Source organism: Kryptolebias marmoratus, linkage group LG19 (genome assembly GCF_001649575.2).
Source record: "Kryptolebias marmoratus isolate JLee-2015 linkage group LG19, ASM164957v2, whole genome shotgun sequence".
NCBI lineage: Eukaryota > Metazoa > Chordata > Actinopteri > Cyprinodontiformes > Rivulidae > Kryptolebias > Kryptolebias marmoratus.
Window position 1 is genome coordinate 20,275,079 of NC_051448.1, and position 22,383 is coordinate 20,297,461.

Consider the following 22,383-nt stretch of genomic DNA (forward strand, 5'->3'; position numbering starts at 1 on the left):
TCTAATTAGGGGGGCTGTGCTCTCGCCGGGCACAGATGTTATCTAAGGGCAACACAGAACCGAGTGCTGAAAATACGGGCCACCAGGTAAAGACAGGGAAAAACAAATCCAAATCATAAATCCAATTCAGATCCAGATTCAAATTACAGCTGATTCACTCATTCATACAGCACATTATGAAATGCCATTTAGTAAAAGTTATCCATCTAAGGAAACCAGCAGATTGAATCTTTACTTTGTCACAAGTTCCCGTCCTGAGCAGAAACCTGCACCAGAACCAGGCTCAGGACGGGCGGCTATCTGCCTCGATTGGCTGGGGTTTGGGAGGACAGGAAAGAGACACAGGGCACTTTTATAAAACACTTCAAGACAGGACTTACTCACCTCGGTGTGGTTTCTGAATGAACCGAGGCGGCGAGGGGGGTCAAAACCAGCTCACCCCTGGTGCGCCTCGGTAACAGAGTCAGAACAGTCGACATGTGAAAAAGGTAAGCCGGGTTTAAGGCTCAATCGTGTGATGATGGATGGTCTGTGTGACCACCCGGTTTCAGGATTAAAGAACAACAACACAGATTTATTACCAAGGGAAGATTGATGATGACACACAGCGACTTTTGCGTTTCGTTTAAATAATTCACGAACCACACCTTGAATCGCTAAACTGAGTTAATTCATCAGTGGTTGGAAAACGAGTCGAGGGAGACGTCCGTCACACGTTTAATACGTCGTGCTCCACGCCTCTGTTGGTTCTGTGATGCTCGCTTCATTTCTGAAAGCTCACATCACTTTGGGACATGGCCGGCTCCATCTGTGATTTATGAATGGCCAGAGGCAGGACAAAGACGTACTGGTCTTTGTTGCCATTTTGCGAAACTTTCGTGAAAACCCCCCCCCAAAAAACCCAGGAGGATTGATCAAGTGTAGTTTCTATGGGAAGGAAAAGTGTCCCAACATAGGAACACATCGATTTAAGTGAGCACTGCATGGTGCAACCATAAATAGCCTGTGATTTACACAATATGACTACCCTTAAAATCTATTTATTAATGCTGTATAATAAAGTTTTTACATTAGCTCGACTCCCCTAAACACTTTGTCTGATATTCTAAAGCAATAAAGATCTGAGTGATTTCAGAAAAGACAGATTACTGGGAATCACTCAACAAAACATCTCTCCCTTTGACTTCATTCAAAGCAAACCTGTTGCTGCAGGTTTTCTTGTCCGGAGCCACAGTTGTGTGGTAGACGTTTATGACCTGCCCTCTGACATAGAAACTGTTGACCATCGGTCGTTTTCTGCTCAGATCACAACCTCTGATGACGTCGATCAAACGGCTACATTTTGGCCTTTAAGCATGGGGGGTCGACCAATCATCCCTAATAAAATCCTCCAGCTTTCTTTTGACCGCACATCCTGAGCTGCTGCCCTGATTTCTTTCGTTCAAGTGACCCAAAGGCTGCTCTGGAGAACGGCTCGGAGGCAGATCAGACAATGTTCAATTAGTTGAGAAATTTTTCCAAGTGTTAGATGTACAATGAATGCTGAAGAGAAATGAATTAATACAAACACAATTATAATTAAGGTCCAATTATCTTTCTTGTTTCACCAGTTTACTCTGATTATCTGTCTGTGATTTAAAGAGCTAATGTCTTAATTGCACTTTGAACGCCTCGCATCAGCGTCCTGGATGCTGATCACCGAAATAAACTGTTTGACTCATTTTTAATGCTCTGAAACTGCAAACTGATTACATACACAATTATGTGCAATCACACCGTGGGAAACAGGCGGTTCGATGACCTCATTCTGCCACAGAGAGCGGGGCCGTATGATGGTGTCTGTCTGAGCGTCACACTGAGATTTATCATCGTTTCGCAGCAGCTCATCATCTCCTCACGCAGTTTACTCTAAACGGGTTTAGAATAACATTTACTCCCCTTGGGTTTGGAGCAGGACCGAATGCACCGACAGGCTCACGGTTACGTCCCTGTGAACACTGGTTCGTCTCTGTGTCGATGACCATTACACATTTCACCTGACATGACGATAACTCGTACCTACTTTCGCCTTCTTTCAGCCCCCGAGTGTGCCTCGCATCGTGGTGCAGTTGGCCAGCGTTGACGAGAACATGAGCAAACATCAGCGGCCGGTAAGATTTCTTCAATCTAAATTTTGTTTCAGTTATCTGGAAATACCAGAAATAACCCAATTTTTTTTCTTTAGCTACTGAGTTCAAAGCCTCATAACCTGATATTTTCCCCCAGAACTCAGGTAAAATGTTATAATTTCATCACTGATGGTGACCAGCTTTGCTCCAGACGCTTCAAAACAGGCCCACACCATGATATTACCACTGCTGTGTTTAACAGCTGGAATACAATCTTTCCTTGAAGCCAGTGTGCCATTTTTACTATCGAGCTTAGTTTAGTTTTCCCATGGCTCCCTGATGATTGTCCACCTCAGCTGTTGATTTGAAAATTCTTAAAGCTCATTTTTGAAATTAGCATGTTTGCCTCAATAAATAACTGCTGTGAAAGAAACAGAAATCTGCACAGACTGAACACTCAGAGTGAGACATATAATGTGACGTGAAAGAGGCCATTCAGTGAGTTTGACACCAGGAGGACGACCCTTAAATCACTGAACAGTAGATGACTTGTCCCTTTTTATACGCTCGTCCTAAGATGGGATGTATTTTGTGATGGCCCCATCCGTCTGTCTATCTGTTCACTGGTCTATGGACAAATTGATTGATCTTTAGCATGGAAATGTCAAACTCTGCACAGCTGGACACCTCATAGGTTGAGGATGATCACTATTGATTTCAAGGTCATAGGGTCAAAGGTCAAGGCCACTGGTGACCCCTTTATAAAAATCTTGCCCATGGTATAACTCTGTAACCGTGTAACGTAGGAATGTCAAACTGCACAGCTGGACACCTCATGGGTTGAAGATGATCCCTATTGATTTCAAGGTCATAGGGTCAAAGGTCAAGGTCACAGGTGACCCCTTTGTGAAAACCGTGTCCGTGCTCCAACTCTAGACCCATACATTGAGGACTGTTGTGTGAGGGGATTAAGGTTTTGGATTTCGATTACTCTGCCAGTTTTCTGACGGGTGTCTTACGTACCGTTGGTGGGATTCTTGTTCATATTATTCCAATCTCACATTTAAAGCTCCAACCAGCAAGTCATTTTAATTAAAATCATATGTGGCATTTTGTTACAAACCAACAAATTATTATAATCAGCTCTACGTTTTTTTTAGCACCTTTTGTTTCTTTAAGCCCCCCATTTTACACCCAGCATTCATCAGCCAGAGAAGACGCTGAAAACAAACCGTCTCCCAAACACTAAATAGGCGATAGAAAAACAAGTACAGAAACTGATTAGCATTTAAATAAACACTTCAGCTTTATGTCTGCTGGAGGTTGATGGGGAAAAAAACGGGTTCCCCTTAAACAGCCTTAGTTAGTTCCTTCAGAACGAAGTCACTGAATCAGAAGCAGAAAGGTGAAAAGGCGATATTGTTGTTACCCGTGTGTGTTTGTCTGTCATGTTAATAAACTGTCCCATGAACCACTGGACAGAATTTAAATGAAACTTTCAGAAAGTTATTGAATGTTCGTCTGTAACCGATTAACTTTCGGAGTCGACCCAATTCAAGATGGCTGCCACAGGCAACTGATCTTAAAAAACACAAAAACGTCTATAATCCAGGTAACTTTACAGACATTTAGCTTAAATTTGGTGTTATTTTACAACTTTACACAACATTTTACAAACTTTAGCAATCCAATTCAAGATGGCTGCCACAGCTAATCAGCCTTAACCAATACGTAAGTGACTATAGTTCAGTCAAATTTACAGATAATGAGCTAAAGTTTGACGTGGCAGTAGCTTCAACACAAACTTCAAGTTCTAACAGAGTTAGTGAGATGTTGTGATATCACATGACATTTAAAGCTCTGACAAAAACAGCTACAACTCCATCCATTCTCATAATCAGATGATCTTACTCCACAAGCCTAATTCTGAAAGTGCAATAATTTACGGTTCTCATGAACCCGTATTTTATTATTCACACTGGAGCACAGTAAACATATCAAAGAAACTGTACTAAGTTTAAGAAAAAAATAAGGTAATTTTGACCTGATCCAATGTTGACTCTCAGCCTCATCCTTTGAGCTCAGATTCCTCCAGATTCTTGAAATCTTTTGATGATATTATGAACTGTAGATGATGGTGTAGTCAAAGTCTTTCCAATTTTCCATTGAGGAACATTGAGTTACAGTTTTTGACTAGTGAACCTCTGCTCATCTTTACTTCTGACAGATTCCTCTTTTCTAAAATGCTCTTTTTATCCCCAATCCTCCTACTAACATGTTGCCAATTAACCTAATCAGCTGTAAAATGCTCTTTCTGCTGTTTCTTATTCGTACCACCTCCTTTTACAGCCTTTTCTTGCTCCTGTCCCAACTTGTTTGAGATGTGTTGCTGCCATCATGTTCAAAATTACTTTAATTTTTCCTAAAAATGCTACAATTTTCGTAGTTTAAACAGTTGATATGTTACTTTATTCCATTGTGACTAAAATATGGCTTTATAAGATTTGCAAAGCTCTCCAAGAAAAGCCAGGTCCTTAATAGTTTCTATGTTTTATTCCGAGGAAACTGATCTTTTGAGAACAGCGGTCCATCCTTCTGCTGAATTTCCGGACACTAATGCTGTTTTTTTTGTCCTCCAGGTTCCCATAGAAGAAATAGTTCCAGCTGACTTGGAGCCAGAGGTCCCCAGATCCATTTCGCTGCCACCTCCGATCATCCCAGAGTCAGAGGACTTCACCCCCAGCCCTGTGAGCGACCTGCCCGCTGGGTACAAGTCAACCGGCAGATCTACAGACAAACCCTTGGACGTCTACACTCTGAGCTGGGACCTGCCTTCGTCAGATGACAACACAGATGAGACTTTAGAGTCTGTGCCAGATGAAGAGGAAGATGAAGTGACAGAGAAGCTCTCTGCAGGCCGTCAGAAGACATCGGCTGATGTAACTGAGCAATCAGCTGCAGAGAGGACCGATTTGTTCAAACCAAATGAGACTCCGTCAGATTCGGCTCTGAGCCACGAAGAACCAAACCAGCCAGCAGCTGCCAGCATGAAGGTCGAAGAGCAACCTGCTGCAGGTCCAGAAAACCAGACCAAACCGGACCAAGACTCAGCTGCTGACAGCGTCGGGTCAGAACTGGATGTTTCTGAGCCACTAGCAGAATCAGGGGCAGAACAAAACCACGAAACCAAACCCGAGAGTTCTCCGGTGGAACATCTCGATGTTGCTGCTACAAACGAGGAAACCGTTGATCCGTCGCACCACGATGAAGTCCAGGCACCTGGCAGGGAACCAGACGGCCCGGAGGGTTCTGTTGTCCCACAGCAGCCCCAAAAAGAGCAGGCAGCTTCTGACAGAACTCCAGATCCAGATCCAGGTCCGGGTCTGATCCCAGCTTCTAATGAGGCCTCTGCTCCTACCGCGCAACCAAACGAAGACGCCGCTCCTCAGGAACAATCAGCTGCTGAAGCCTCCGACTTCAACGGGACCCCTGACCCAGCCTCACCCCCTCCCACAGAACCGGTCCATCAGGCCCCACCTTCTGGTTCCGATGCCGATGCCGCCTCGGGTGGTGTTCCTCCTCCGTCTTCCAATCCCTCTCCTTCAGCGCCCAACCCCTTCAAGATCCAGAAGGTCAAGTCCTCAGACCTGAGGTCTTTCCAGCAGATTGTGGGGCAGGAGGGCAGTAAGCCCCCTCATGTGGACCGGACCAGCAGCCTCGGCTCAGGACTCAACCTCTCGGTGCCGACAGAAAGCCTGGAAATGATCTCGGACTCAGAGGAAGGAGACGAAGCTGCTTCTGCTGTTCTTCCCGAATGGTTGAAGGAAGGAGAGTTTGTGACCGTGGGGACCAATAAGAGCGGGACGGTTCGGTTTGTGGGACCCACGGACTTCGCAGAGGGTACCTGGGTCGGAGTGGAGCTGGAGGTCCCAGCAGGTAGGAAGCGTTGGCCTGACCCTCGCTGCTCACTCACACCATAGTTTTCCTCTTTGTTTCAACCGTTCAGATATCTAAACGGTAATCCGCTCAGGACTGTTCTGCTCTGACTTTTGGTTTTTGAAACTTTCATACTTTTCGAAAAATTTCTCTTTTGCCGCCATTTTGTTTTCTTCATTGAAAATAGAGTTCTTTGCATCCTTCAAAAACTTGGTTCTTCTTAAAATCTACTTCAGGGTACTTGCTCCATTTTTGTCTCCTTCTGCAGCCTTTCCAACCCTGTCCTTGCTTTTGTCTTTTCATATCCCCCTGTTTAGCCTTTTCATGTCCCCATGGGTGTCTTTTCAGCCTTTTGCTGTCTCCTTGTACATTTCTTTTTCTCCTTTTTGGTGTCCCTTTTTGCATCTTTTAAAGCCTTTTGATGTCCCCCTTGATCTTTTGATGTTCCATTGTGCATCTTTCTAGCCTTTTGATGTCCCCTTGTGTCTTTTTCAACTTTTTGATGTCTCCTTGTGCGTTTCTTTTTCTCCTTTTTGGTGTCCCTTTTTGCATCTTTTAAAGCCTTTTGATGTCCCCATGTGCATTCTTCTAATCTTTTGATGTCCCTTTGTGCATCTTTTCAGCCTTTTGATGTCTCCTTGAGTGTCTTTACAGATTTTTATTGTCTGAAAAGACATAAGGGGGACATCTTTCTGCATTTTGATGTCCCCTTGTGAATTTTTTTTTTGCCTTTGATGTGCCCTTATACATCATTTTAGCCTTTTGATGTCCCCTTTTGTGTCTTTTTGGACCTTATCATGTCTTTTTGTGCATTTTCTTTTCTTCATTTTAAAATCCTCTTGTGTGTGTTTTTGACATTTTGATGTCCCCTTGTGCTTCCTTTTTGCTTTTTGTGTCCCCTTATGTGTTCTTTCTGTCTTTTCATGTCCCTTTGGGGTCTTTTTGGTCTGTTCCTGTCTCCTCATTCATGCTCCTAGTCTCTCCTTTTGTCCTTTTTACATTTCCTTGTGCTTGTTTTTTTTCTGCTTCTTCTGTTTGCCCTTCAGCTCTGTCTTTTCGTCTTCTATAAATATTTGAACTAACACTAAAGGTTCAGCCTGTTTTTTCTTTAAAACTCACTTTCCACTTCCTCAGCAAATGTCAGCAGCATCATTCGGTCCTCAGCGTTCACACTAATTCCTCCAGTTTTGATTTGCTCTCATTTTATCAGCAAAGAAATCAATTTTATCTCGTCTCTTTCTGTCTCCAGGAAAGAACGACGGCTCGGTGGGCGGGAGGCACTACTTCCACTGTAACCCTGGTTACGGGGTCCTGGTGAGGCCCAACAGGGTTACCCGCGGCGGCGCCAAACGCCATCGCCAGCAGCAGCAGCAGCAGAAGCGCCGCAGCGCCCACCTGTCCGGGTCCAGTCCCAACCTGGCCGCCCTCACCGCTCTGGCTAAAGGAGACGCCGGGTCCACCCGCGGCAGAGGAGACAACCGCAAGTCGTGGAACACCTGAGAGCTGGGCTGACGAGTCGGACTCGGTCAGCGTGGAGAAACGTGCCGACAAACTCGCCGTCCGGCGCGTCGCTGGGAGAGTCTGCGTGGAAGCGGGGCTGCCGTCTCCTTCCTGAGCAGCTCCAACCCTGAAACAGCGTCTCAGCAGGAATCTGAATGTTTTAGCTGCTGATCGGCACCAAAGTATTTCTTCTCATCACTCTAAGTCTCAAAGAATCAGGCTGCGTGGCACAAACTGCAGCTGCCGTTCATTTCTTAAATCTGATCCTGATCCAATCGGACTTTCCTGGAACCTTTTAAACCAGTTTTGACAAAAAGTTCTTCTGGTGTTTTTTTAAAGAACTTTAGTTTTTTATTTGATTCATTTTCAGTTCAGTCTTCTTTAATGTTCTTGGACTTTTTTTTTGTCTTTTTTGTCTTTTCCTCTCAACCCTGGCAAAACAAAACATTCAGGCATAAAAAAAGAGACTCCTAACTCAAGGGATGAGCCAGCGTTACATAGCAGTGGTCTTCAAAGCAGCTACAGCGATTAAATGCCATTAGCAAATTTAATGTTAAATGCTGCAAATAGTTTTTTTTTTAGTTTGGTTGTTTGTTTTTAGTTGCTACAAATAAGTTATTAAAGACAAAAAAATAGTTTGAATCAACAAAATAAATCCAAGATAACATTAGCCAGCAGGGTTGGCCATTTTAAGCAAAAACAATCGGACTTTGTTGGCAATTTTTTTATTTTTATTCAAGTATTCAAACCCGTGTCCACCTACCAACACGTGTTTATTTACATCCTTTATTCCCGCAGGACTAATTAATAAATCACAACAAACTGTTTGAAAGCAGAGGAATCATCTTAATGAGCGCTAATTTCAGCTGCTAATTTATGATTTGGGATCATTGTTTTATGTTTCTGCTTAAACGATGACCGGGACCACACAGTTGAGACTTTTGATTTAAAAAAAACCCAAAAAAACATTTACTCACCTCGAGTCCTGCTTCCCATCATGAAACAGAAGCTTCAGCTGCAGAGACGTGACGCTTTGCATTCCTTCATTTTTCACCGGTCCCATGGATCAACAGGTCAGCACAGCTGAGCTCACCTGAGACCGCCGTTTCCACTTTATTATCCTTTCAAAATAAAATACAAGTTGTTTTTTTTCGGTAGGTGTCACTACCAGGTGCCAGTGTAAACACACAAACCAAAAAACAAACAGTTGTGACGGTCGCACTGACTCTTCAAATCAAATCCTCCATTTTAACAGAATGGAGGATTTGGCCCGTTGGCCATCTTGTCCTGCAGCAGATGGTCAGTGGAAACACGAGGCAGCTCTTGTAGGTTTTTGCTGAGCTTGTTGTTCCTTAAAGAAGTCACTTTAAATACTGGTCACCTGCTGAATAGTTTATTTTTCGTCCAATGTTTTAGAACCCTCCTTAACATTACGATGAGACCGGGCTAATAAAAGATCTGAACTATCCCTTTTTTATGAGTTAGTCAGGTTTTTGGTCTACACAGAATAAAAAGAAAAAAAAATAGGTTAGTTATTTTAGTTTGACGACAGAATGTAAAATTGGCTCTTCACTAACTTTTATGTTCGGCTGAGTTGAGTTTCGGAGCCTTTTTTATTCCTGAATGATTCAGCGTTTAGGTTTTAGGAAGAAAACGAAAACCTTTCTCTTGAAAGTAGCGTCGCACAAGAACTGGACAGAAAATGAGTGGAATAAAGCAGCCAAACTCCAAAGATGAACTATAAAAAAAACTGTCAGTTTTCCTGGAGAGCACTTAGAGCTCAGCCTGGATGCTGTAAACCAGGGGTCTCCAATCCTGGTCCTGGAGGCCCACCATCCTGCATGTTTTACTTGTTTCTCTGCTCCAACACACCTGATCTGAATCAATGGGTGATTAACGGGCTTCTGCAGAACATGAAGAGGTGATTCTGATTCTGAATCAGGTGTGTTGGAGCAGGAAAACAAGGAACACATGCAGGATGGTGGCCCTCCAGGACCAGGGTTGGAGACCCCTGCCGGAAACCAACGCAGCTCCTCTCGTCTCTCTTCTTGCCGTGCCTCGAGCTGCAGCGACCCCCGCTCAGCACACGTGCCTTAAACCGCTCCTCTCAGAACGGTCACCAGCGAGCTCACCGTGGCTCTCCGCCGCGTTCCTGCTTTCAGACGAACGCAGATAAAACGATGCCCCCCCTCTACTTTGGCCTCTCCCTGCAGAGGTCAGAGGGGTTAAACGCTGATCTGAAAGGGATTTCATGTGAACTTCGGATTTTTCTTCTCTGAGTGAGTTTTTACATGTTTGTGTGTAAGGAAGATTTGGGAAAATTTGTTTTTTTTGCGAGAGTCGGTCTTTAAAGTGTTTTTACATGCATTTAAATGGGAGAGAAAAAGAAATCTGACTTCCTGAATGTTTATTTATTTGAAAATAAAGACAGAATACTGAGATTTTTCTGCTTTTTGTCAACCGAGTCACGTTTGTTTTGAAAAAAAAAAAAGAATGTTTTGATGAGAAGCGGGAAAGTAAGGAAGTACATTTTGCCGCCAAAGGCAGAAGATGACACAAATGTGTCTGTAACTGAGTAAAAGTTCAAAATGTCGAGCTACAGTTTGACGTGGTAGTAGCTGAGCGTCGTCTCCTACGCAGTGTGAGGACAGAAAAAGCGTGATGTCATCGTGTCAGAGCTGGCCAGAGGAGCACTTCCTGTGGTGGCCCACTACTCTGTGGAACAAACACGAGCTGCTCAGACCGTTAATGACCTTTGACCCACTTGGTTTCAGCTTTTAGTTCTAGTTGAGCGGGACGTTTTATTGGTCAAGATCATCCGATGTATTTTTGTGGCTTTTATCCAGATTTTATACATTTACTCTTTGAACAGAACAAACTAAAACTTGACTTTGTGTACCCCACATAAAACCCCCTCACTCTCCCTTAAACGCTTAACACCAATAACTTTACTTGTTTCAGAGTAAGTTTACTTTTGATTTGAGTGCATCATTTTCAGTCTTGCGACTCCGGGGTTGTCTGTACGACCCAATGATCGGGTCTTCACTGGGTGCTGAAATGATTCACATCGAACCTCGAGGGAAGAAAAACACACGACTGCTGCTGTGTTTGGGCTCTCCGTCCCGTCTGCTCCAAGCCTCAGCTGCTGGACACGTCCTCGCGTCCGACTCCTTTTTTAAGGACTTCGTGGTCGACGGAGCCCAAATCATCACCCCTCCACTACTGTGCTTGACGGCAGGAGCGAGGTACTTTTACCGAGACGGGGCATTATGGGTAAACATCTTGACCTGATTGTTCCTTCATTTGGATGAAACTTTACAGTCCACCTGCTTTCAGTAACAAAATTAAAAAGTTGTTCTCCCAGAAGTGTCGGTTCCAGAGGAAAAACGAGAAGCAGAAAAAACCCCCATCATTGATATAGTTTTATTCTCTTGTACATTATATATATTTATATATACTAAAATAAACACAAGTTAAAAAAATGGACAAAGAAACTGTACAAAAAAATGTTTATATACTACATCTTAATTACAGAACAGTCTACTGTCCAAAAAAGGCACTAAATTCTGAAATGGGGAATACAGTAAATTTGAACATAACTAGATCTGAGATTGAAACAACAGCATTCAGTCCTTTTTTTTGTCTCTTTTTTTCTGAGCTACACTGGGATGAAGTGGATGTTTCACTGACAGACATGTAGACATGTTGACCCTGACACACCACGAGAAAACACCCCCATTTATATATACTTTGTTTTTTTTTCATTTTTCTTTTTTGAGTAAGCACTAATACGACTGTGGATGACTTCAGGCTGGGGGACGGNGGGGGCGGGGGAGGGAAACCTGTTTTAGGCGTCTCTGAGGAAAGAACCTTCAGGAGCGTCTGAAAGGTTTGTTCCTTCGCTCTACGAACGATCTGCGGAACTTGAACGCGCAAAACGCAACCCGGTTCTGTCCAACTGGGGCACGGCGTCTCTTAGAGTCAAAGGCAGTTCATTAACCCGTTATTTAACCCCCCCCCCTCACACTACGCCGCGGCTGACAGTTCACCCGTTTAGTTTAAGAATGTCACACCAAACTCCCCAGGAGGAAACAGATCTGTTGACTTTTAGCCGTTTTCTTGTCTCCTCAGATCTTTCAGATCACTGAAATCTGGCCACTTTTTACATTTTTTTATTATGAGATTGTAGTTTTTAAACAGTGATGTCACTCAGCACACAACTGCGTTACAAGCTATGTGGGGTTCTGTGTGACACCTATGAACAATTAATATCTTACCTGTTGCAGATGGCTCTTTGAACGGCCTCAGTTTGGAGAGACAGAGTTCAGACTGAGGAGCTAACGGATCGAAGTGGATCGCCGTCGTCTCAAAGTTGCTCAAACAGTCTTATAAACCTTTACATCAGCGACCGTTTCTCATAGAATTTTGTGGCTCTTTTGCGAGAGCAAATAGCAGCTAGCTGTAGCACTTCAGGCAGGAATATCTTATTTCCACCAAAAATAAAGTAAAGTTCAAGGTGTAATAGTGTTTCCACGAACTGCTATATAATGCTTAAAATTTTAGGTGTAATTTTAATATTTAAGATGGTAACTTCTTGGAGTCAAAATGATTACCAATATTATGAAAATATGTTCATCTGTTTGAAAGGTAAGCGTGTGTCCTGCTATAGTTGGGAGAAATAAGTTGAAAAGTACTAACTTCATGGTTCTTGCTCCCAGATTGCAACACGTTTGTAAATATTTGATTTAAAAGCAACTCCAATTAATAGTGGTTCATGCCAACACTGTTATTTAAACCTTTACCCCTCCGTCAGCGTCACATTATATGATGATTTTAGCAGAAATATTATTAGTGTTTCCAAATAGTCCTGGACTTCTACAGGAATAACCATATATGGCAGAACTGACAGTAGTGTAAAGGTTTATTCATATAACATTTTTTTTTTAGGTTCAGTCGGTAGCATCCACTTTGATCTCAGCTGTGTTTGAACTAGCCGTTAGCTCGTCAGTCCGGTCGATTAAAACCATTTTTCCAAACTGAGGCCGTTCAAAGAGCCATCCTCAACAGGTAATATATTAACCGTTCATGATCCTTTACACAGAACACTTCAAACCAACCCTTTAATTAAGACCGTTTGGAACGGCTTCAGTCTCACAGTGGAGCAAAATAAAATCTGTATTTTAATACAGAGTCGGGATGGTTTCGTCGCATTTAAACACCGGATTATTTGGAATTTGGTGTGACGTTTCACAGAATGCCTTCCACATGCAGGTCTCATTTCATGTCATATGGTGTGTGTGTGTGTGTGTGTGAGGAGGCTGCACTGAAATGTTGGACCAGCCTCCTTGTAGCGCGCTGGACTTCCAACGGGACGAAATTACATTTCAAGCTTAGCCAACAGGAATACTTAGTTTTCATAAGGTGCTTCAGAGTTCATCTTTCAGATACAGACAGAGGGGGAGACTGCTGTTCAGTCCAATGAGGGGTGACAAAAAAAACAACAAAAAAATAATGTTTACATGACAATAGAAAAATAACTCAGGAAGAATTTAAAAGCATAATTAATTTTACAGTAAAGCATGTTTCTTCTTAAAACATGTCATTCCTTTTTGTACAATACTATAAAACTGAGCATAAATACATATATACTTTTTTTTTGTTGTTTTCGTTTTAAACTCTTTTAACCTTTTTTTTCCTTTAAGAACCGGTTCGGTTTTGTAGCTTCCTACGTACTGAAGTGTTAACATTTCTTAGAGCTCTGTCAGAGCCGAGGCCAAGGACTGAGGAGTTATCGTAACGAGGAGAGGGGTCCGAGGGCAACCGCCCGGTTAACGACACATCACACGGAGTTCCACCGAAACCAGACGCTTTCAGACATGAGACGAGAGGTGGGGCTGGGGGCTGTGGGGGGGTTTCCATTCCTGCTTTTCATTTGAGGTTTTCCCCAGAGTTCTCCAAAACCATCAGGAGCGCTTGAAACGGGTTTTGTCCCACGTTCCGATTATTAGCACAGCTTGTCTGCATTTGTTTAAAAAAATTAAACAAAAATAACGTTTTACTCTAGGTTTTGGATGCAAAGTTACGTCTGAAAGTGAACATGTTTTGCTAGGTGTTAGCGAAGAATAAACACTAAAAACAGGAGGAAGTTTCTAAAGCCACATTTTGTTTCTTGCGTTGTAGTTTTTCCCCCCGTTTTCTTCAGGAACTTGACCTGAAACACACCACGGCAGGATAATCTGAGTCCAACATTCCCATCTATCTTGATTTTAAATAAGTACATATGTTAAAACATTTAACCGGTTTGGTGTGTGATAAAAGAAAGGCTTAAAGATCACGTTAAGTTCTGGTTTGTCAACCGTTTCAAAATTTCATTTCACCATTTAGTCAGATTTTACAGGGTTTCTATGGAGTCTTGAAAGTTTGGAATCTGATTTGATCATTTTTTAGGTCTGGAAACATTTTTATTTCCAGACACATTGCTTTTTCTAACGGATAGAAATCAAAATTTGAAAAAATAAATTGCTTAAACACACTTGTGCACAACATGATTAGAATTAGTGGCTGTGTTGCTCCCTGCTGTCCATCTTTTGTGCACAGATTAGGGATGGGATTTTATCGTCTGTGACATCAAAAATAGACAGAAAAGTCTGAAAAAAAAAGAATGTGTAAGAAGAACTTTGGTTTTATAGCCAACAGTTACCAACGTAAATTGGAGCAAAAACAAAAGTAACTTGGAGACCAAATATCTCATTTGAAACTCGATTTCAAAATGGCTGATGAAGCAAAGAACAGATCTAGTCGATGACACAGTGACAGAGCAGGAGTTTGTCTGGGTTCAGGAAGTGCTGCTTTTCCGTCACATTTGGTGCCGAGTGACCACGTCCAACTTTACATTCAGTCCCAACAAGTGCAGTCACTCGTTTCAGCCATATTTTAAATCTAGTGAGGTAAAAAAAAGCCATTTCTCCTGACATAATAAGTGCCAAAAAAGGAAAAACCATACCCAACTGGTTCTGACGGGTGAAGATGTTTTTTCAGGATTTTTAAAGCTTCTTAAGGCTTAAAAACTATGATTCATTCTGCGCAGGAATAATATTAGACACTACAATCACACAAGGCCTTCACACCACCTGTTGTGCTCGGTAATAATACTACTGTTCTAGTACTATTACTACTGTTCCAGTACGTCAGTTTCCTGCCTTCAGCTAACGCTCAGCATCTGGACAGATCAGTACCAACCTGATCAAACCTTCAGTGGAGACAGTAACTATCTTACCTGTTGCAGATGGCTCTTTGAACAGCCTCAGTTTAGAAAAACTGCTTAATTCTGTCTGGATTAATGAGCTAAAGGCTGGTCCAAGTGGGGCCAGGACCAAAGATGCATCACTGCCATCTTTAGACAGCTCAGTCTCTAAAACATGCAAATATTTTACAAACCTTCAGACCTCCGTCAGTTTTGCGTTTCATGGTTTTTACAAAACAAATCCGAGGTTATTTAAGCCCAACCAGCAGCTGCAGCCTGGTGAACTCACAGCAGGTCCACTCGGACCATACTGACGAGTTAACGTCGTCCGAGTCGACTCGCTTCAGAAGCAAACTGCCATTCTAAAGCAACACCAATCTTCTGAACTACTTAGCCATTAATACAAAACCTATATTATCAGCATGAATGTCACATTACATGGTTATTCCTGCAGGAACATATTTAGCTGCTGCTGTTTGTTCGTTTTGAATAACCACAAAATGCTAAATTAAAATGAATTAACGTGTTTGCGTGAATCAGCTAATAAACTTTTGGGATTGAAATTGTTCAAAGACGGCAGCAATCCACTTTGATCTTGGGCTGCATTCAGACTAGCCATTAGCTCGTCGCTCCTGTCAGAATTAAACCGTTAAGCAGGTCGTCCAAAGAGCCATCTGCCACAGGTGAGATACAAAACGTTGGTAACTTTTCCACAGACGCTTGAAAACACCCGAAGCGATCCTTTTAACTTTTTAGTTGGCCTGTTCCTTTTTACCCTGAATTGTTACTAATTGATGTTTAGGCATTAAAACAAAACCTGAAATGTTCATCTTACAGCAGCGTGACGTTCAGTCCCTGATGGTTTTGGAGAACTTCCATTTGGGACAAAAACAGCAGGAAATCTGGTGAATTACCACCACCTCACGATGTGTCTGAATCGCTCACCAACACTTTCGTTAGAGTCGATTTATACATGAAACAGAAAAGACAAACAAACAAAAAAAAAACTGCTTCAAAGCTTCTTAGATATTCTCACATCTCCAGTGTGGATTCAGTCCTCTTTTGATATTTGCTCTATAAAATTAAAAATAAAAGCACTTTGCTGAGATTATTATAGAGGCAGCGTCACAGAAGTAGTAAATAGCTTGAGAGTATTTTATCTTAATGTGTGCCTGGAAACACCTACCTACACTGTCACAGGCCGGCTGTAGTGTCACACCTACAGTGGCTCCAGAGGGTTCGCTGGACAACAAGAAACAAGAGAAAAGCTACGCCAAAGGAGTTGGAAGAAAATCACTTTGGATTCACCTGAAGGCCCGTCTCAGACCGACTCAACGTTGCTTCCTTTGGCATGGATGACATGAAGAACACAAACCAACGCTGATCCTCGAAGACCCGGGGTCTGAACGACAGACACGATCCAAAAAAAAACAAAAAAAAGATCCCTTTTTTCATATTCAGTTGATGTTTAGGCTGAAAAGCGACGAGCTGTTGGATCAACACCACAACAATCTTCTTTAGTTTGAATTTGTGTGGAAATTTTTTTTTTTTCTTTCATGTGTGCGCTTATGGATCGTCATGGAAATTAAGAAAACTTCCCTAAACTGCGATAAATAAAACAAAATTAAACCAAAAAAAACAAATAACAGCAAAGTTAAGGCTTTTTGTTTTAGTAGACTTTTCACAAACTGTTGGTTCGATTTTTCAACCCGCAAACAGCAGCTTGACTGCGAGACAAAAGAGAGAGAGAGAGAGACCCCCTCCCACTGAGGACTGACCGCCGCAGAGGGCGGAGGACCTGACGGGGGCTCGCTGCCAGAGAGGAAGACGAGGAGGCTCTCTGGAGGCTGCTCTTCAGACGGATTGCACGATGAAGAGGTTGGAGTTGAGGGTGTCGGTTATCAGGTAGGTAGAACGCCGTGAGGTGAGGGGGGGAGGGGGGGCGACTGAGAACCATTAGAACCATATATAGGTCATATATACAGTACACGTCATTTTTCTGAGGTCGAGGTTGAGGTGAGATAGACTGAGGATTGGCTCAGACAACCAGGCTGGAGAGGAAGAGGAAGAGGAAAGCTGTCCCGTGAGGAGAGGAGGAAGAGGGGGAGATATCCTGGGAGACACGGTCCCAGACAGGGGCCACCTTCAGGTGGGAGGATGAAGACTGGCTTACCTCCTCCTCCTTCTTTCAGTGGATCCACTAGCTGAGTCACACGTGGAGTAAAATAGTTTTGTTTTTTTGTTTGGGTGGGGGAGGGGAGGGGAGGGGGGGTTAATTACTGTTTACATGGACAATACTGGAGGAGGGGGGAGTCGGGGTCAGGAGAGGAGGAGCAGTTTTCAGGGACACGTTTGGAAAGTTTACTAAGCAGGATTGTTTTGGTCTCTTTTTCATTGACTTGAACTCCTTTTTTTTTTTTTTTTCTCTCCTCCTCTTGACTCCGCTTTCTGACCTCCACCCCCCCGGCCCGCCTTTCGCTCCATCCCCCCCCGCTGTTCATTCGTCCTCCAGGGACTCCGTCTTGATGTCGTTGGGCACCCCTCCGGTCCGGGACAGAGCCAGGATGGTGTGGTTGACGGCAGCCATCTCCACGGCCAGAGAGATGGGGTCCTGGTGCTCGTTGTGAGCTCCACTGTCGTCCTGCCACAGGGGAGGGGGGGACACAAAAATATAAATAATAAATTTGTGAATCAGGTTTACAGCACTGAGGTGCACCGAGTGAAAGCTGTGACACAAAGCAGCAGTTCGGTAACTGATGGAGCTCCTTTATGCACCGCCGTCCTCTGAGGTCTCAAGTGTTTCTTCACTTATGGGGTGTGTATCTTCATCACTAATGCACCACTTAATCTTTAGTCTGATAATGGCACTGTGAGAGCCAGGAGAAATCAGATTAATGAACACATTTTACCTTCTGGAAGAAGAGGGGTTTCAACTTCTTTCAGCTGCTCCGTTTACAGAGAATCACCTGCCTTCAACTATCCCAGCATCCTCCTCTGAATATCCTCCTTCACTGCATCAGTGAACCTCTGTGGTCTTCTTCCTTTCCTTCCTCCCTGGCAGCTCTATATTCAACACCCTTTGTCCAACATGTCCACTGTCCCTCCTCTGTCCGCCTCTCCTCCATCTTGTCTCCAAACCTCTCAACATGAGCTGTCCCTCTGATAAACCAGTCCCTCCCAGTGAAAATCCTAACACCTTCATCTTCGCCACCTCCACCTCCCTCTTCCAAACCAAACCATCAGAGGTTTCACTACCAACCTTGTTAACCAGAGGTTCTCAGGCTTGATATATTTAAAGATAAATATCTGATTTCAGGAGAAGGTCAAAGGTCCAGAATTAGTGATAATTGTGCAAAGTTATTTGTATTAAATTTACTTTACAATCAAAGAAATGATTCTGTTTTTTTACAACTGTTTGCTTGTGAACCTAAGACTAGGCCTGTCACGAGAGCAAATTTTGCCGGACGATTAATTGTCTCAGAAACTATTGCAATAAACAATAATATTGTTTGGAGGCCATTTTAAACTAATGTAATGATAATAACATAATAGTGCAAGTACATCCTCTCAAAGATGAATAAACTTTACTTTCAAAAGAACACTTAACACAAAATAAACAAAACAACCAAAAACAAAAATAAAATGGACTCTCAGCCTCCGTTAACAAAAAATGCATTTGAATAAAAACTAAAAAAAAAATAAATGAAAATAAATGGAAATAAAACCAAAACAGTACAGATTATTACGTCTGTAAACTAAACTGTCCTTCAAAAAGTAATAATCGGCCTCATTTTTTTTATCGTGCAATTAACTGATTTATTGTTTATCGCGACAGGCCTACCTAAGACACTTTAACGTTTGACTGTAAAGCTTAAATTCCAGTATAAAATTACAGTGCACCTTCAGGAAAACTTGACTATCTTAGCTTCCAATGCCTTTATTTTCACAACAATAAGCATTTTAAATGAAGTGAACTTAAAGGCAACATGACTCTAACGTTGAAAAGACTGAGATAAAAGTTGCCAACGCCCTAAGAGTTAAAATATGAAGCAACCTAGTGTGGAACACGGCGCCGTCTGCCTTCAAAGTGCCGTTTAAACCTCGACACGAAAGGCGTTTCAGTTCTCCGTGATTCCAGCCGTCTCTGAGGAAGTCAGTCACGTGGGCCTCGTGCTGGACGGTGATTAAAAAAAAAGGATTTTTATACCTCCAACCATCTTTATAAATGTGTCTTTTTTTTTGTTCACCATGCGGCGTGACAGCACGCCGTTCTCTGCTGTCATCATCAGAGGACGCTGGTCTCACAGGACAGCACGTGAAAACCTTTCAGCTCTTAGCCGACTTCATGATCTTGACATGAAGCCAAATACCTGAAGCAAATTAATGCTGGGTCATATATGTGCGCAAAATATCTCAAATCTGTTATATTTTACTAAATTAACAATTTAGTGGTAAGAATAAAACATTTATTGAATGTAGGAACCACTCTTTATTGCACTGTACCAATGAAACCTTCCCTTTGACTCTTGCAGCTCTCCTTCTGTCACAAACCAGCCCTGACACTCGTCTCCATCCACTCCACCCTGCCTGCGCGCTCTTCTTCACCTCTCTTGTCCACTTCCTGTTGCTCAGTACCTCTCCTCCTCGCAGCTTCACTGTCCCCACCCGTCTTCCTCTCATTCTCACACACAGATTCTGTGCCGCTTCTACTGACTCTCCTGCTTCTTCTCACCGGAGCAAACCTTCACCTGCTCCCTACCCTCACTACAGATGTTGTCTGCTGACATCATACTGCATGGAGACCTGTCCATCACCCCTGCAAACAAGAATGGGTTCAGATCTGATCCCTCACGTAATCCCACCCTCACCTTGAACTCCTACTGCACATCTCTCTGTCCTTGTACATGTCCTGCATTACACCACCGTTCCTCTCTCGGTTCCCTTTCATCTGATTTCTCTAGATCTGTTTAAATATTTGATAATAAACAAAGACACACGCACACACTAAGGTTTGGTGTAGAAATGAGCTCATACATAAGTGACTGCGGAGACCTCTTTGTCTTTTACAGGACAAAGTGTACGGAGTCAGCAGAGGAGTTTATAAACAAATAAATCTGTAAGAGAAAAGTAGGCGTGGAACTATAAAGACAAACGGGAAATTAAAATAAACACTAATGATAAAAACACAACACCAAATTTTATTTAGCTTTTGTTTAAATGTTTTTAGGAACTCTTTAATTAAGTCAGTTATTTTTCTTCCTCAATTTTTCCTTATTTCTCATTTCTTTACGTCTAATGACATTATGATTGTTTGCTAATTCCCTTTTTTCGCTCTCTAAGCCAATCAGGTTTGAGCTACAGTTAGCTCTGCCCCCTTGCTGCTCTGAGCCAATCAGATGTTAGTGAGTCGCCTCCTTACTGTTTGTGAGCTACACCTTTCTGTATGGCCCGGTCCCGATACTCGCCTCCACCCTACGCCCCTGTGTGAAGTGTGTCCTCAGTCGAAGTGCACAGAAGGGTTCGTGTGCGCAGGTTACAAGCAGGCAGACATTGGAGAATTGGAACAGTACATGTTACGTCTTCGACTTGCACCTCTGCATCATAACTGTGACATCCAACATGGCCGACCGGTCTCTGTTTTGGTATTTTAAGAAGGTGCCAGTACAGTTTTAAAAGTACAGTTTAGGTATTTTTGCTTTCTGAAGTCATTGCAGGAGATATTTGGCTGTTCACATGTGTTTTGTTCTGACTTGTTGAACATGGAGCAAAGTTTGATAGTATTCACACCTGTACAGCAGAGTGAAACAAGAATTATTTCAATACTTTACATTTAAAAACTAATTTTTTTGTGACAGACGCAGCTTGCTCTGTCACCACCGCCATATTTCTGCCGTTTAATTCAAACCCCTTTCAAGACAATAAAAAAAGAAAAATTCAAAACATAACATGCAGCGATGAATTGTGGGTAAATATTTCGCTGAAGTCCACCTGGATGCAGGCTTAGCCGAAGGGCGGATGTCGTATACAAAGGGGGCGGGGCTAAAGAGCACTTAAGAGAATTGGGACACACTACGCACTCAGACCCTTCAGCATGAAGGACACGAGGGTGGAAGTGCGAGGATTGGGACCGGGTTTGGGAGGATATGTCTGTGTCGTACCTGCGTCGGAGAGGTGGGCTCCAGTCTGTAAAGGCCAAACTGTCGGCTCAGGGGTCTCTTGTCAAAATACGGGAGGTCACAGGCCTGGAAGAGTTCAATAAACAGTCAGTCAGCTGACGAAATGCTTCTAATGCCTCGCCAACTAAAACAAAATTAGGTGAGTGAGCATTTGTTAATTAGAGTAAAATGTGTGCTTTCTATATTTAGGAGAAGACTTCTGGATTAGATCAGAAGGAAGCAGCAGTCCAAACGTCACTGTGAAGCCACAGTTTGACTCCAAAAAATACCATCTGCTGATTGTAGTCGTAAACACGGCTTTCATCGAACAGAAAACCACTAATTAGTAAGGTCACGTGATGCTTCGTTTAGCAGAGAGAAACATGTGAAATGCAGGATCACAGCTTTCTAACAACTGCACTGCTGAGTTGGACATGTCAGCCTGGGAGAAGGCTCCGCCGTAAAAAAACGAAGAACAATACAGATTGAAACAAATCGAAAGGGACGAAGCAGACTCGTAAAACGAGGGGACAATAAATCTGGGTGGTGAGTCGCTCTCTACCTGCTCTGAGAAGTCGTTCCCATCGATATCGTCACTGTTGGAGTGTCCCCCCGGACTCTGCACGTCTATCCCGTGGCTCTCCAGGATTGTGGCTTCTTAGAGGAAGAGGATGGATTATTAGACTTGTGACCGATCAGCAATAATAAAAGATCATTTATACAAAACAAACTGTGTTAAACGTGACATTAGCTGGAATGTCTGACAGCTCTGAACTAAAATATAGTCATTACCAATGTTAGCCCGCCTCTTGATCTCTTTGCGACGATTGGCGAACCAGTTGTAAACTTTCAGAGAGGTGACTCTCTCCAGATCAGACAGCTTCTTCCCTGAAAAGAAAAAAGAGAAAGTTTAAATTGGAAAATTTCTTGGAAAAAAATCTGATGGGTGCAAATATAGAGGTTGCCAGAAATTACAGGGAAAAAAGGACAAAATGGTGACATTTTGATGCATTAACATGCACTAAAAAGTGGAGAACCAAGATGAAAAGAAAACTTAAAGTGCAGCCCATTCAAAAGGTAGTGGGACGTCAGACAAAAGTGGACATTCTTTGATAAAACCTTTAAAAATCATAAACTAACTGATTGTATTAAACTCATGAAAGATATCAAAATGGCAGTTCAGTCGTCTGAAGTTCAACTTCCTGTGACTCGTTTAAACTTTGAATGGTGTTTCCTCTGTGAAGTATGTCTGATCTACAGAGCTACAAAGAAGGCTGGACTGTCCCGCTTGTTTTGCCAATATCCCACTCTTGTCTGTGGGGAAATCTTTTAATTTTTTGGTAAGTTTTGCCTACACTGTACCGGGTACTGCTACCAAAGGTGTTAGCACACGATGGAATATGATTTAATATATTTTTTGTTTCTCAAAAGGAAAAAAAAA

General features: G+C 42.8%; 2 protein-coding genes across 10 annotated transcripts in view; one reads left to right on the forward strand and one right to left on the reverse strand.

Moving 5' to 3' along the window:
* Window positions 1-9,068, forward strand: part of LOC108245475 (kinesin-like protein KIF13B) — a 51,264-nt gene extending 42,196 nt beyond the window's left edge. For all 5 annotated transcript variants that reach the window (XM_017432409.3, XM_017432414.3, XM_017432415.3 and 2 more), the window contains 3 exons: window positions 2,079-2,150; window positions 4,748-6,044; window positions 7,294-9,068. In XM_017432409.3, coding sequence (XP_017287898.1) covers window positions 2,079-2,150; window positions 4,748-6,044; window positions 7,294-7,544 — 1,620 coding nt within the window. In that variant the 3' untranslated portion in view covers window positions 7,545-9,068. The remainder of the gene's footprint in view (window positions 1-2,078; window positions 2,151-4,747; window positions 6,045-7,293) is intronic.
* Window positions 9,069-10,952: 1,884 nt separating this feature from the next.
* Window positions 10,953-22,383, reverse strand: part of hmbox1b (homeobox containing 1 b) — a 36,064-nt gene continuing 24,633 nt past the window's right edge. For 4 of the 5 annotated variants that reach the window (XM_037981592.1, XM_037981591.1, XM_017432407.3 and 1 more), the window contains 4 exons: window positions 21,735-21,830; window positions 21,505-21,599; window positions 20,946-21,029; window positions 10,953-17,428 (listed from right to left, as the gene is read on the reverse strand). In XM_037981592.1, coding sequence (XP_037837520.1) covers window positions 17,285-17,428; window positions 20,946-21,029; window positions 21,505-21,599; window positions 21,735-21,830 — 419 coding nt within the window. In that variant the 3' untranslated portion in view covers window positions 10,953-17,284. The remainder of the gene's footprint in view (window positions 17,429-20,945; window positions 21,030-21,504; window positions 21,600-21,734; window positions 21,831-22,383) is intronic. The other variant, XM_037981593.1, reaches the window with a different exon arrangement.